General features: G+C 36.8%; 1 protein-coding gene across 5 annotated transcripts in view; it reads left to right on the forward strand.

Annotated features, from left to right (window-relative positions):
• Nucleotides 1-16,607, forward strand: part of RAB27A (RAB27A, member RAS oncogene family) — a 65,493-nt gene that overhangs the window by 37,788 nt on the left and 11,098 nt on the right. For 4 of the 5 annotated variants that reach the window (XM_005603040.4, XM_001501029.7, XM_070236333.1 and 1 more), the window contains 4 exons: nt 2,152-2,326; nt 9,102-9,187; nt 10,885-10,988; nt 15,271-15,394. In XM_005603040.4, coding sequence (XP_005603097.2) covers nt 2,174-2,326; nt 9,102-9,187; nt 10,885-10,988; nt 15,271-15,394 — 467 coding nt within the window. In that variant the 5' untranslated portion in view covers nt 2,152-2,173. Of the gene's footprint in view, nt 1-254; nt 879-2,151; nt 2,327-9,101; nt 9,188-10,884; nt 10,989-15,270; nt 15,395-16,607 lie in introns of those variants that run through there. The other variant, XM_023617022.2, reaches the window with a different exon arrangement.

The following is a 16,607-nucleotide window of genomic DNA, read 5'->3' on the forward strand; positions in this document are numbered from 1 at the left end:
ATTGTCTAAAGGTGCAGTCTGAAGAGTGCAGACTATGATTAATATTGATAGTGGTATCTGTACCTTCAGTTGTGGTATTTGGTTTGTTAACACTTCCTTTATGATGGCTTAGTTTGGGAACAAACTGTTAAGTATTGCTATCAACATGAATAGAAAACAAAACCCATGAAGATCATTAGATCACACACTTACGTGTGTGATTCTTCTCACATGATAACTAAACGCAATAAATATTGTGCAGCGGAGATAGTGTCATCTGTCTTTGATTTCCACTCAAGTGGGTTTAGAAAGTTCTAGAATAGTGATGATTTTGGTGACAGCATTTTCTCCTGTACCTTAAATGATATAAAAACAGTTAGAGAAATGACCAACTTTTTTCAAATTAAAAGTAAAGAGGAAGTAAGATAGCCGCAGTGTCTGCTTGCATCATTCTCGTTGCAGAATTTGGAGTTGCTTTCTGGTTCCTTATTCATTTTGAGGGAGAACTCCCAAAATGATTGAATGTTATCTGGATGTGCTTTTCAATTCTTAGCTCTTATTTCTGAACAACTTGGAGTCAAGTGGGATGCTGTGATATGACATGCTAGAATATTTATTTGTACCCAGTGGTCATTTTTTAGAGAGGAATTCTGCTATACACCATTAATTCTGGCAACCTGCAGCTGTGAATACAGAAGCTGTAACATAGGGAAGCCGTCATCTGTAAAGTGTTGCTCTTTATAGTGTGCAAATAGAATTATGAATGTTTGTAGAGGCTCTGCCCTTTTCAACTGACCAGCCATATCTAAATATGAGGTCGCAGATCTACACTAAGGCACTCTGAGGAAGTACATGGCAGCAGTTCTTGGCGCTCAGCATTCAGGATTTTTGAGCATAAGGTGAGTCACCAAATTAAGTATGGGGTGGGGGAAGCAACCTTGAAAATCAGTAAATGTCATTCCCTGAGCTTTTATTAATTTTATGGATCTATAGAAATAATCCTATAGGAAGGATTGAGTATTGTGGCAAAGTTTCTGGATATAGGGCTGGGTGAAAAGAGGCCAATGAGAGGAAAATTAGTAGTGTCTAATGTAGGGCATCTGATGTGTGCGTGGATGGGTGAATATGTATGTTTGAATGGGCAGGTAGAGTTGTCAGTGGTAATGGGATAGCTGATTATTTTTCTGCTTTTCAGGAGGGTTTATTGTTATTAGAAATGGGAGGATAAAAAGAAGTAAGCCTTCCCTGGAGACAGACCACATGTTCAGTCGGACTGATATTTTGAATAGTTTGAATCTATTTAGAGGATAAAAACAAATCATGAAAGTGCTGTTTGCAAAAATAAAAAATAACTATGATTAGGGCTTGCTGATAAAAAGAGTTTTTCTTCTCTAAGATGGACTTTTGTTTTAATCAATATTGAAGAGCTGAATTGGTAGCATTTCTTATTAGAATAGCAAGGCAAGTATAAATGAGCCCTTCATTGTGGAACTATGGTCTCTGAGCAGTGACTGTTCAAATCTGGAACTCAGTTCTCCAGTGAGCAGTGATATTCCAGAAAAGCCTGATTTAATACGTGGTACCTAATAATATGTAAGGAAGCTGCAAGCCAAATTTTACTTGTGAATTTAGCATTGACTTTGAAGGAACTATAATGACATGTGAAAATGAACAGGATAATTGAAATTGCCTAGGTGTCCAAGTAAAACGAGAGAAAAGCCAAGGAGGTGGCACTAGGACACTTTGAAAAAAATAGAGGAATTGGAACCACTTGCACGCTAAGAATTATTATTATTCCTATAACATTCTCCTTCCTCCTTTCTTTCTTTTGTTAAGTTTTGTTCTATGTAATCTGCATATAAGACTTAGTGACTGTTATCTTCTTGATTATCATTCTCACTTGGAATTTTTGTCTATTATAACAGTACTATAATATGCATGTTAAATTTAAACTGTTCTTTACTATTTCAGTAGCATCTCATCTAGCAAATTATTAGGTCCTTGGGGACAGGGACTAATATCTAACCTTTTCTTCACAGAACCCTTAGGCATACAGGTGTTATATAGAAGTACTTGTTGAACTGAATATTAAACTAAGTCACTTCATTCATGGAGGATTCTAATATTTTCTAGTGGATTTTTAGTGAATATGCATTTGTTTGTATTTCGCAGGTGAACCACTGAGTTCTTCATTATGTCTGATGGAGACTATGATTACCTCATCAAGTTTTTAGCTTTGGGAGACTCTGGAGTGGGGAAGACCAGTGTACTTTACCAGTACACAGATGGTAAATTTAACTCCAAATTTATCACAACAGTGGGCATTGATTTCAGGGAAAAGAGAGTGGTAAGTTCCACATCCTTCTATATAAAAATGTAATCTTTGAGTCAACATTTGCCTATCTGTTTAGTTTGCTTTGTAGGTTTGACTTGAATTTCTCTAATGATGAATGTTGTTGAGTAATCATCTTTTCATATGCTGATTGGCCATTTGTATATCTTCTTTGGAGAAATGTCTAGTAAGATCCTTTGCCTGTTTCTAAGTTGGTTATTTGTCTCTCTGTTAGATTTTCAGAGTTCTTTATATGTTCTGCATAAATATTCTTATTAGATATATGATATACAGTTTTAGCTCTTCCATTTAGATTTATGATCCATATTTGAGTTAATTTTTGTGTATGGTGTGAATTGGGGTCCAACTACATCCTTTTGCGTGTGGGTATCTAGTTGTCCCGGCACCATTTGTTGAAAAGACTCTTATTTTTCCCTAAATGATCTTGGCACCCTTGTTGCAAATCTGTTGACCATTAATGTAAGGGTTTATTTTTGGACTCTCAATTCTATTCCACTAATCTATATGTCTATCTTTATGCCAGTACTATACATCTTGATTATTGTAGCTTTGTAGTAAGTTTTGAAATTGGGAAGTATGAGTCCTCCCACTTTGTCCATCTTTTTCAAGATTGTTTTGGATTTCTTGTAATTTCATATGAATTTTAGGGCCAGCTTGTCAGTTTCTACCAAGAAGCTAGCTGAGATTCTGACAGGGATTGCATTGAATCTATGGCTCAATTTGGAGAAGTATTGGTATCTTAACAATCTTCTGATCCATAAACATGGATGTTTTTCCATTTATTTAGATCTGTAATTTTTTTCACCAATGTTCTATAGCTTTCAGAGTATTAGTTTTACCTTATTTGCTAAATTTATTCTTAAATATCTTAATCTTTTTTATGCTATTGTAAATTTTTTTTTTCTTAAAGATTGGCACCTGAGCTAACAACTGTTGCCAATCTTCTTTTTTTTTTTCTGCTTTTTTCTCCCCAAATCCCCCCAGTACATAATTATATATTTTAGTTGTGGGTCCTTCTAGTTGTGGCATGTGGGATGCCACCTCAACGTGGCCTCATGAGCAGTGCCATGTCTGCGCCCAGGATCCAAACCAGTGAAACCCCAGGCCACCCAGGTGGAGTGGGCGAACTTAACCACTTGGCCATGGGACCAGCCCCTGTAAATTGTTTTCTTAATTTCATTTTGGAATTGTTCATTGCCAGTATATAGAAATATGATTTATTTGGAAATTGATCTTATATACTGGAACCTTGCTGAACTTATCAGTTCTAATCGTGAGTGTGTGTGTCTGTTTATTCCTTAGGATTTTCTAAATACAAGAGCATGTCATCTTCTGTTTTACTTCTTCCTTTCCAATTTGGATATGTTTTATTTCTTTTTCTGTCCTAATTGTCCTGGTGAGAACCTCTAGTAAAATATTGAATAGGAATGATGAGAGAGAACATCCTGTCTTGTTTTTGATCTTAGGGAGAAAGCAGTCAGATGTTCAGCATTAAGTGTACTATAAGCTGTGGGTTTTCATAGATGCTGTTTATCAGGTTGAGGATGTTCTCTTCCATTTCTAATTTGTTGAGTGTTTTTATCATGAAAGATGTTGGATTTTTTTCAATGCTTTTTCTGCATCTATTGAGGAACTTACGTGATTTTAGTTTTTTATTACCATGATGTATTATATTGATTGATTTTTGTATGTTAAATCAACCTTGCTGTTCCTGTGATCAGTTTCACTTGGTCAGGGTGTATAATCCTTTTTGTATGTTGCTGGATTCTGTTTGCTGGTATTTTGGTGTCTATATTCAGAATGGATATTGGTCTGTAGATTTTTTTTTTTCCTCATGATATCTTTGGTTTTGAGATCAGGGTAGTATTGACCTCATAAAATGAATTGGAAAGTGTATCTGTCTTTCTAGATTTTGGAAGAGTTTGGGAAGGATCAGTGTTAATTCTTCTCTAAACATTTGGTTGAATTCTCCAGTGAAGACATTTGGGCCTGGCCTTTTCTTTGCAGGAAGTTTTTTTTTTTAGTACAAATTCAGTTTCCTTGTTGGTTATGTGTCTATTTAAATTTTCTGTCTCTTCTTGAGTTAGTTTCAGTTGTTTGTGTCTAGGAATTTCTCTATTTGTTTTAGATTATCTAATTTTTGGCATACAATTTTTCTAGTATTCCTTTATAATCTTTTTATTTCTGTAAGATTGGTAGTGTTGTCCTTTCTTTCACTTCTGATTTTATGAATTTGAGTTTTCTGTTTTTATCCTTGGTCAGTCTAGCTAAAGGTTTATCAATTTTGTTGATCTTTTCCAAGAAAAGATCATTTATTTCCACTCTAATATTTATTATGTCTTTCCTTCTGCTTCCTTTGGGTTTAGCTTACTCTTATTTTTCTAATTTCTTAAGGTTGAAGGTTAAGTTATTGATATGATATCTTTCTTCTTTTTTAATATAGCTGTATACTGCTGTAAATTTCCCTCTGAGCACTGTTTTAGCTTCATTTGATAATTTTTTGTATATTGTGCTTTTGTTTTCATTCACCTAAAAGTATTTTCTAGTTTCCCTTGTGTTTCTTCTTTGACCCATTGGTTATTAAGACTGTGTTCTTTAATTTCCACGTATTTGTGAATTTTCCAAAATTCTGTTAATGATTTCTAATTTTACTCCATTGTGGTTGGAGAACATACTTTGTATGATTTCAGTCTTTCAAATTTATTGAGGCTTATTTTATGACCTAACATATGATCTGTCCTTGAGAATGTTTCTTGTTTACCTGAGAAGATTGTGTATCCTGCCATTGTTGAATGATGTGTTCTATAGATGTCTGTTATGTTTAGTTGGTTTACAGTGTTGTACAAAGTCCTATATCAAAGGATACTCTCCTATATAACTATACTACAACTATCAAAATCAAGAAATTATCATTGATACAAATTATCTAAATTACAGCAATTATTTAAATTTCACCAACTGCCTTGCTAATGTCTTTGATAGAATAAGATATATATAGTTTCAGAATTGCTATCCCATACCTCCAAGACTTTCTTTTTGATCAATAAAATGAGGTGGAAGTGACATTGCATAACTTCTGAGACTAGAACATAAGAAGCTTTTCAGTCTCCACTTGGCTTTCTTGGAATGCTCCCTCTTAGGATACTCTCTTGAAACCCAGATGTCATGCCATGAGAAACCCCAGCCACCAGTAGAGAGACCAAGTAGAGGCAGCACTCTGGTTGACAGCCCCAGTTGAACTCCCAGCTGACAGACACCATCCGCTGAGCCATCCTGGATGTTCCAGCTCAATCAACCCTCCAGATGACTGCTGCCATCCCAGCACCACAGGCACAACAGGAGAACCACCTAGTCAACTCATAGAATCATGAGAGTTAACAGGAACTCTATGTATGTACACTAACCCGCAATACACACATCTCTATTTCTGTATCCATCTATATAGGCATATTGAAAACCATGAGTTACACTGATACATCTGATTTCAATTCTACACCTCAAGGTTCATTTTAGGTTTCCCCTCTCCTTATTTGTAATTTCTTTCTCCACCAGTAAAAAAACCAGCTCTGATTGTCTAAAATATATTCACTTATCTTTTCAATTCTAGTATATACATAAAGTATACTTCCTGTCCAAGACGCAAGTTTAAGTCTCTCTCTGTTTGGTGTAACTGACAATGTGTGATAGGGCATGAGAGCTCTCCCTACAGGCTTTCCCAACTCTGATTTAGTTAAGGTTTCTTTTATTAATTTCCATACTTCTCTCAACTTGTTTTTTACTATTTTGTTTTATACTACAAAGGCCAATCTCTGCCTTTCCTTTGAAGTTTTTAACCCATTTACATTTACTGTAGTTACTGATAAGATAGGATTTATGTCTGCTATTTTACTACTTGCTTTCTATATATCTTATGTCCTTTTTTGTTCCTCTATTTCCCCATGACTGCTTTATTTTTTATTATATAGATATTTTCTAGTATACCATTTTAATTCCCTTGTCATTTTTTTACTATATATTTTTGAGTCATTTTTTTTTTTAAAGATATTATTTTTTTCCTTTTTCTCCCCAAAGCCCCCGGTACATAGTTGTATATTCTTAGTTGTGGGACCTTCTAATTGTGGCATGTGGGATCCCGCCTCAGCATGGCTCAATGAACAGTGCCATGTCCGTGCCCAGGATTCGAACCGATGAAACACTGGGCTGCCTGCAGCGGAGCGCACAAACTTAACCACTTGGCCATGGGGCCGGCCCCCTTGTGTCATTTTCTTAACAGTTCCCTTGGGGGTTACAATTCTTATCTTAATTTTTAACAATCTAGTTTCAATTAATACCAACTTAATTTCAATACTGTATAAAACTTTGCTCTTATGTGGTTCCATTTCCTTCTCCTCCCACCCTTTGTGCTACTATTGTCGTACAAATTACATCTTTATGCATATATATTCAATACAGATTTATAATTATTACTTATGAAATTGTATTTTAATCAATGGAAGAAAAGAGTTACAAAAATATGTTTATATTGTCTTTTATATTTACCCATGTAGTTACTTTTACTGTTGCTCTTTATTTTTTTGTGTGGATTTGAATTACTGCCTGGTGTCCTTTCATGTCAGCCTGAAGCACTATCTTTTCACTTCCTGCTTTTAAGATTCTGTTTGTCTTTGGATTTGACAGTTTGATGATGATATAACTAGTGAATCTTTATGAGTTTATCCTTCATGGAGATCACTGAGTTTCTTGAATGTGCAGATGAATGTTTTTCATCAAATTTGGGAGGTTTTGGATATCATTTCTTCAAATATTTTTTCTGCATCTTTCTAGCTCTCCTCTTTTTATAGGATTTCCAGTATGCATATGTTGGTATGTTTGATGGTGTTCCATAGGTCTCTGAGATTCTCTTCACTTTTCTTCATTCTTTTTTTCTTTCTGTTCCTTAGACTAGATAATCTCAATTGACCTATCTTCAAATTCAATGATTATTTCTTCTGCCAGTTCAAGTCTGTTATTGAGCCCTACCAGTGAATGTTATAGTGAATAGTGTATTTTAGATATTGTACTTTTCAAATTCAGAATTTCTATTTACATCTTTTTGTAATATCTCTTTATTGACATTCTCTATTTAGTGAGGCATTATTCTCATACTTTTCTTTAATTCTATAGACATGATTTCCTTTAGTTCTTTGAATATATTTATAACAGCTGATTGAAAGTCTTTGGTAAGTTCAAGATCTGGGCTTCCTTAGGAATGGTTTCTGTTGGTTCCTTTTTTCCATGTGTATGGGCCATACGTTCCTCTTTCTTTGTGTGTCTCATAAATTTTGTTGAAAACTAGACATTTTAAATAATACAAAGTGGCAACTCTGGAAATCAGATTCCTCTCCCCTCTAAGGGTTTCTTGTTTTTTTGCTGTTTATTTTGTTGTTGCGGCTGCTGTTTGTTTAGTGACATTCCTAGGATAATTCTGTGAAATCTGTATTCTTTCTTGTGTGCAGCTACTAAGTCTCTGCTCAGTTAACTTAGTGGTCAGCTGATGAGTAGACAGAGAGTTTCTTAAATTTCTTGATCCAGTAAGTCTCTCAGCTTTTCCTGAGGGGCTCTACGTGTGTGTTGGGACATGTGCTTAATGCTCTTTCAGGAAGTTTACAACTCGGCCTTAGCCTTCCCTTTCTGTGTGTGAAGATCCCCAAGGTCAGCCACAGGTGATAGATTAGGGTCTTTTCAGGTCTTTCCTGGGCATATGTACAGCCCTGCACAGGAGCATGGCCTAGTAGATTCCAAGGAATATTTTGGAGCTTTTCAAATCTCCCTATGGACATCTCATTTTCTACTTTTTCTCTTTTAGTTTTTTGACTAGACTTTTGTTAGCCACAACTGGTATTGCTGCCTCAGGTAGCTGTGATGTTAAATAATTGCTGCTGATTGTTGTCATGTTGTCATGTCAAATGCTGTGAGGATAGGGCCATTCTCGTAGAGCAAGCTCCAAGTAAGGTAAAATAAAGACAAGGCCTGGGAATGGAGCTTTACAGGCAGCTTCACACTGTTCTCTGGGGATGAGACGTTTGGAGAACTCCAAACCTCTTCTGCCTCCACTGCCTACAGTGGCTTCTGTGCTGATGGTTCTCACAGCTACCATAGCTGTGCATCTGTTGGTTTTGAAGGCTCCTGTGGAGCTAGGAAGAGGGGGATAGGAATAGGACAAACTAAAACAGCACAAAACTTACTGTTTTTACTGATAGCCACTTGTATTGAATAAATGTTCCTTGGAATGTTGCAAGCATTTACTAATTTTCGGAGTTCTGAAAAAGTTGATTTTGACAGTTTTTGACAGTGTTTTCATTGCTTTTATGGAAGAAGATGTTTTCAGAGGTGCTTTCTCTGCCATTTCAGAAGTGCTTCCTATAAAATTGTTTTAAGAATACTTTTTAAAGATGATATAGGGAGAAGTCATAGAAAGGTAATATTTCCTGAAACTAGTAATCTGAGGAAACTTTGAGGAAAGGTGAGCTGATTATTATTTTTATATAAATTACGTATTATTTATGTATTTCATAATATATTTATAAAATATGTAATGTGTACATATACTGATACAAATTATTGTATTATACAAAGACAATTATTTGGAATAAAATACAAACAAGGTTGTATTCCAGATGAGATTTTCTTTAGAAGTTTAGATGCTTAGGTGAGTTGTACTGAATAGGAACGTGAGAAGAGTTCACGGGTCTCAGAAGTTTTCTTTTTCTCTTTCATTTTGCTATTTTAGGTGTACAGAGCCAATGGGCCAGATGGAGCTGTTGGCAGAGGCCAGAGAATCCACCTGCAGTTATGGGACACAGCAGGGCAGGAGAGGTATGAGAATCTTCAGTTACGTGCTCCTTACTGGAGGAAAGGGAAAAACAGCTTTGCTCTTCACACAGCGACCTAAGCAGGAAAAGGCCAGCTGATTAGTTTATTTGCACCTGGATAACACATGCTGCCAAATTAGCAGGAAATTTATCAGTTTGAGGTGATAGTGGTTGCTTTATTTCATACAAAGTCAAAGGAAAAATGAATCCTTTTCAAAACGGATCATCTTATGTGTGGATTTTTTCTTTCTTCTTTTTTTTAAGGCTTGTACACTTTTCTCCATTAACTTTTGCTATTTACTCAGCCACAAAGAAAGCTTTGGAGTTACATGCATTATTCTTACCTGATTGTTGAAACCTAGTGGAAAATCTGGTTGGCATGAACTCAGATGGTCAGAAGTTGCTTGACCAAAATTAGTTACCTGAAATCTTGATATAAAGTTGCTTTTAGTTTGCTACAGCTTCTGTTTTCTCTCACAGTTTCCTTGAAGAATTTTCTTTGTTTTTTAACTTTTTATTATAGAAAATTCCAAGTATGTACAAAAGCAGAGAGGATTGTATAATGAACTCATGTACTCATTTTCCAGTTTCAACAGTCATCAGGTTGTGGCCAATCTTATTTCATGTGTACCCCTCACCTCTTCTCACTCCCTCCCCCAAATTATTTTGAAGCAAATTCCAAATATCAGATTATTTCATTCATAACAATTTTCATATATATTTCTAAAAGATGAAGACTCTTTTTGTAAAAACATTGATTAGAAATATTTGAGAAACCTTAAAATAGCAGATTAGATGACAAATTCATACGAGTATTTTCTTCCCTGGAGCCTTTGCCTGTCAGTCGTAGGTTTTGCATAAAGGCAAATTAAGAGGAAACTGGCTGTTAGAGGGAGAGAGAGGGGGAGATAGCAGGAGAAAGCCAGAAAGCCCTGGAAGAGTGAATACCAAGAAAGGATAGGGCCTGAGTCAGTGCTTCCCCCACCTTAAAGCCAAATACATGGTTATCAGAGATAAGAGATTTCTGTAGAGCCTGAATTAAAGGTCATGGAACACACTGTAATGTCAAGCCAAGCTTTCACAGGACAAGGAAAACGTACATGGCAAGCACCATTGCTTTGGGGCTAATTAACTCTTAATTGTACAATAAATTCTTGGCTGAAACTAAGGGATCACAAGCTAGTACCTGTCATCCCTGTCCAGCAGGCTGGGTTTTCAAATCACGTGGTCTATTAACACATAAACTTATGGAAGTGATAAATAACTGTCTTAGACACTTTTGGAATATCATCTAATTTGTTTTTTTTTTAATTTTCAATTTACACAGATTGTTTTTATTTTAAAAGAAAATTCCAAGAATAGCTTTGATAATCGTTGGCATTTTATAAAATGTAGATATATTTTCAAATATTCTTTCTTGCTCTAAATATCTCTTTACTGTATTTTCTAAGATATTTGATATCATTGATTATAATTTTATCCTAACAGCATAATTTGTCATTGCATAATTCACTAAATCTTATGTAACTAAGAGCTACAATATGCATATATAATGTGAAGTTATTGGTAACAATGGCATGTTATTAAACATCTAGTTTGTTATTGGTGAACGATTGTAAGAGGCTGAGGGCACTGCTGGTAGCTTTCTATTTCAGGACCGGGGCCATGGTTTAGGTGACCAGTCTGCTTTTATGTTCCCAGGTTTCGTAGTTTGACAACAGCATTCTTCAGAGATGCTATGGGGTTTCTTCTGCTTTTTGACCTGACAAATGAGCAAAGTTTCCTCAATGTCAGAAACTGGATAAGTAAGTGTTTTTGTTTCCCTTCCTCTCACTCCCCGCTCCTCACAATAAAACGCCCTCTCATATTCTACTTATGTCATAAATTGTTTTGGAGGAACTCCTAGTGCTATTTAAAATGCTGTTTAAAGAAGCTAGGTTTTTAGTTTTGGGCAAAGATAACTGAAATACTCTGCTTTTCCTAGTAATATGTACTTTGATTTGTTGAGTACTTCCTACACTCCAGGTACAAGGCAGCACTTTCCAAGTACCTTCGTAATTAGCCTTTTCCCCAGAGGGGCCCCTTAGCCCCACTTTTATTGATGAGGAAATAGAAGCCTAGAGATGTTAAAGCTCTAAGTAACTGCTTGTCTATCGTGTGCTATCAATTCTTGTACCACTCCAGGGTTTCAAACATATGTTACATAGACGTAAATACCTTTTGAAGGCTTAATGGATCCTACCCCTGGCTCCATGTCTCTTCTGTACTTAAAGGCCCTTTCTCTGCTTTTAGGGCCAGTGCATTTGCCGGGAGAAGCCCATCATGGAAAACTCTAGAATTGCATTGGCAAAACTGGTCCCCAGCACAATATATATAAGCTTCATTTTGGCTGTTTGGAGAGATCTTAATCTCTTAAACAATTAATTAGTAGCCATTTAAAATCCCGCTACTTGACCAAATAACAGCTTGCAAATGTACATTTTCCTCTATTGGTTGTAGTGGTGTAAACCTAGAGAATCTATTGGGGAAGGTCATGAAATTCTTAACATCCAAATCTTTACAATGAAAACACTTAAAAATTCCTACTGCTTAAACATCACTTGGTGTTTTGGTATTATGAAAGGGTAATTGGCTGTGGTTTCGGTGGTAGAAAACCTTATTTTAAAAAATGAGGTTTTAAATAAGTAATTTTTGTCGTGTATTGTGGTTTTCAAAGCATTTTCACATACTTTGTATCTGATCCTCACAACCACCCCGTGAGGAGATTCAGGCAGGTGGTGTGTCCTTATTTTAGGATGAGGACACTGAGCCTTAAAGAGTAACAGATTTAGCCAAGGATGTGGAGCTTTTGGCTTTCAGTTCAGTGGCCTTTTATGCTCTTTCTCAACTAAGTTGATTACTAAGAGTTGAAGAGCTGTTTAATACTTTAAATATAGGTTCCCGAATTTAATTATGCTTACTGGGCTTCACTTTGTTAAATGTATTGCACACCTCATTATTTCCCTTACAGCTGAATGGTGGTGGCTATTTCTAGTCCCTTATCCTCAGCTCTTGCTCATCATCCTCTCCTTTGCATCATCAGAAGAAGTTCTGGGGCTTTCTTAAGTCAAGCACTTTATAAAGACCATTATTAGAGATGTGGTTGTAGAATCTTACCATTGAAGATCATCAACCCACCTGTTTTTCACAGATAGAAGTAAAAACCCTGAGGCAGATAAATCTTGCCCATCTGGGCTTTATAGCTAGTTAGGTAAAGAACAAAATTTTGTGGAATTATGTGTATGCATGTATTTTATTTTGTTTTCCTCATAGTGTAAAAGATTCCTTATTGCCCAATTAGGTAAGGAAAACTTAGGCATATTGAAGATTACATATCTTCAATGGAAAGTATCCTCCTCCTCTCAACTCCATTTCTAAAAAAAGGTATAATGGTCAGTGTCAGAGGTGGTAATATCAAATCTTAATTACAAATACAAATTTGTTAATTTCTATGCATTTAATTTTTCCTCTGCCTGTTACCATTTTGAGTATTATGGGGACCATTCATTTCTCTTTTTTTGTCAAAATAGTAGTTAAAAAAAATATATGTATATAAATGATGCATATGAGAACAGAGGCATTGTTGCATTAAACAAGTAGCTGACTCCTGGGCCCTGATGGCCGGAGGGAGAGGAGAACAGGTCTGCCCCCTCCCTTTGCTTCTCCAGAGCTGCATGCTAGTCCCTTCTTTCTTGACCCCAAATCTCTCCCTGCCTCCTGGGAAGAGGATGAGAGTCCAGAGGTAAGGCCTGCTGAGTTTAGGAGACTGAACAGAGAGCTGAGTCGTCTGGGCTTAAATTTGAAATCTGAAAGGATCAGTTAGTGTTGTATCCACTCACCTGTCTTCCTAGAACTCAGAGGATAAGCAAGTCATGCCCATAGTCATTCCTTGTCTAGTGGCAGCATATTTTGTAAGGAAACTTTAAAGTAGTCTAAATTTCTAAACTTTTCTTCTGTAGCTTCACATAAATGGTATAGGAGCCCAACATGTTTTTGCCTCTATATTTTTATTCCTATTATTCCATCTGTCTGAAAAGCTCTCCCAACACTCACCTCCATTTTTTCTTTAACATTTTTTTAAGAGTTCTACTTAATATTTAGAAACTGGAAAAAAGTGATCTCTGTGAAATTTCCTGTGATACCTTTAGTTGGATTTTTCTGTCCTCCTAACTCCTGTTACATTTTTTACTAATTATAGGTCCCTATCACACACTGCCTCACGTTGTAGTTACTTACGGATGGGCCTTTTTTCACTGTGAGATTTTTAAAGTAATCAATTAATTTACTTTTTATGTAAGTAATTCAGTCTTTGTAGAAAAATTGGGAAAAAAGAAAAACCACCAATAATCACACCTCCCAGACTCCCCAAAATAACCACTATTAAACATTGTTATTGGTAATACTTACATGGCATTTCTAAATCCTTTAATATATTACCTTAGTGGTTCTCAAGTGTGAATGTGCATCTGGATCACCCAGAGGTCTTGTTAAAACACAGATTCTGGACCATGTACCCAGCATTCCTGATTCATTGGATCTGGGGTGGGACCTGAGAATTTGCTTTTCTAGCAAGTTCCCAGGTGACAGTAAGGCTGCTGGTCCATGGACCTTACTTGAAGAATTATTGAGTTAACTCATTTAATCCTCACCTTAACCCTTTGAAGAAAGTACCATGATTTTCGCTATTTATAGATGGGGAAACTGAAGCACAGAGTAATCAAATAACTTCCTCAGGGTCACACAGCTAGTAAATGGCTGAGCCAGGATTCAGCCTTAGACACCTTAGGTCCTGAGTTCATGCTCGTAACCATGACACAGGACATATAAGGTGTTAACAGAGCACAGAGCCACTCTGGAGACCAGAAAGGTTTCACAGTAGAGGTAACTGAGAGGCAAGTCTTAAAGAAAGCGAGGTGGTTCCCTGAAGGAAGGTTGTGGTTGGGAATTCAAGGGTGTGGGGACAGCAAGTGTAACATCCTGGAGGAAAGAAAGGGCATGGCTGTTATAGGAAACAGTACACAGTTGGTCTTGCCTATATAGGTCTTGTTTCCTCAGTTTTCCCTTGAGGGCAAAGGTCAGAGCCCTGAAATTCTACACCAAGTATCAGGCCCATGTTAATGCTCAGCAAATGCTTCTCAACTTGACTTTCTCTTGCTAAGACATGATGGACATGTCTTCATAATGAGGAACTAACATCTCAACACTCCTCCGCTTAACCATAATAAAAATAAATTAGTCCATAAACTTAGGGGGATATCTTATTGTGAAAGTTTGGGCTGCTTTAATTTCATTATGGGATGTGATGAGTAAGAAATAAGACTTTATTTTCCTTCTTTGGGAGATTAAACTATTTAGCTTAGTGAAGCTCTTTTGTTTGATTTAATTGCTTTTAAAAAATTATGGCTATTTACAGGTTTTTAGGTGAAAAGAAGTAAAAGCTGTGGAGTAAGAATTGTAATCTATGCTGCTTCTTGGTTCTGGTGACAGGATCATTTACTATTTATTCTGGATTTTCTCTCTTCGTTTAATCCCATGTCTTGTTTGTTTTCTTGATTCTGCTTTAGGATAATAGAAAAATGTGAAAACATTTCAGATAGAAACAGGCTGGTTTATAGGAACAGTTCTTTTAAAGATGTTATTGCTTTGGAGAGAGGGTATATAAAAACAGTGCTTTAAGATTAGCAATAAGCACTAGGAAATCCTCCAAGTTTTTTTTTCAAATGCCCTTCATAAAAATGATAGCCATATGCTGTGTGTGTGCGCGCGCACATGTGCATATGTGTGCACACGCACACTTTTGGAGGGTTAGCAAATTTTCCCATTCTTCGCTGACGTAAATAAGCTGGGGTACATGCTCAAGGACAGGATGAATGCCCCGTCCATTCAGTTTTACAGATTAGGTTATGGATGCTTTGAAAGCATTATATCAGTTCCTTATATCTCTATATCCATTTACAGTTTCCAAAGCACTTTGGTGTATATTCTCCATTGATCATACGCTTATATTATTTACCTATAATAAATTTTCTTATCTTCTTAATTTAATAGGCCAGCTACAAATGCATGCATATTGTGAAAACCCAGATATAGTGTTATGTGGAAACAAAAGTGATCTGGAAGACCAGAGAGTGGTAAAAGAGGAGGAAGCCAGAGAACTTGCAGAGAAATACGGGTGAGTATTTTTGTGCAGAAATCTAGAGAAAACATTTCCAATGCAAACATTAGCACATGAATGGGTAACAAAAAAGGCAAAAGCAAAAAATTAAAACAAACTCCAAGATGTAGGCCTTGGGAGGTGTCAAATACCTACTTTGCATATTAATATTATATAACTGGGGGACCCACCATAGAAAAAACATGGGGTAAGGGTCTTTATTCAGTGCTTCAGTACCATTTTCTCAGTCTCTTGGTGTTTGAGGAAAGACAGCTTTGAGGGCAAATGCCTTAACTGTGTGTAAGGCCGCCTTTCCAAGAAGCAAGTAGGAGATGCCCCGGATAAGGAAATTGTCTATGTTCAGCAAGGAAATTTCAAAGCCAGTTCATATTCTCCTGTAGAGAACCCCGGCCTTATTGGCTTTGAAATTTCTATGCTGGGAGGGGAGTGTGAAGATCCCTCTTTGTTCAGGCTGTATTTCTGTTGTGGAGAATCAACTAAATACAGTCTTCCTTCTTGAGCTCTGGGGAGAGGATCACAGTGGCAGCAGCAGCATTAATTGGACAGGAAAGAAGGGGTCAGCGCTGCTTATTAAAGTGTCAAGGGCATCTCCTCAAAGGAATTTGTGTTTTACTTTCTTTCCACCTCTTATACAGTAAGTCAAATGTGTATGTGTTAATTACCCTTAATTTAGGTGGGAGGCAGCTGTGGTGCTGAGAAGGAAGGGGAAGGAGAGAGAGAGGTGGTTTGGTGTGGTGAGGTATGTATAGGATGTTACCTGGCTAGTGGCCTTGGTTCTTAGGCAGAATCTCAGGAGGCCAGAGAAGGCCCTTTCCCTTTTCATTGTATGGCCACTGCTTTATTCTCCTTCGGGCTGATGGAGGTTTGGAAGGCACTCAAGGATAAGTTCCCTTTGGGAAGGGAGTGAAGGGATAGGCTGGCCAGGTGGGAAGAAGCTGGAGTCTGGAGAACTTTGAATGCCAGGTAAGGAGGGTAGACTTGATCTCCTGGTGTACAGGGAGCTGCTGAAAGCCTTTGAACATGGAAGAATGTTATGAGTACTTTTCCAGATCAGGCTGGGAGCAGTGGGGTGAAATGGAGGGAGGAAAGGCTAGAGACGGGGAGAGTGCAGTGATCTGTCAGGTGGATAGGGGCTGTATTTATGGAAAAGAAAAAGGAGTAAAGTAGAAAAAATACGTAGGGTGGGGCAGAACAGGATTTTAAATCTTTC

The sequence above is a fragment of the Equus caballus genome, chromosome 1, assembly GCF_041296265.1.
Source record: "Equus caballus isolate H_3958 breed thoroughbred chromosome 1, TB-T2T, whole genome shotgun sequence".
Classification (NCBI taxonomy): domain Eukaryota; kingdom Metazoa; phylum Chordata; class Mammalia; order Perissodactyla; family Equidae; genus Equus; species Equus caballus.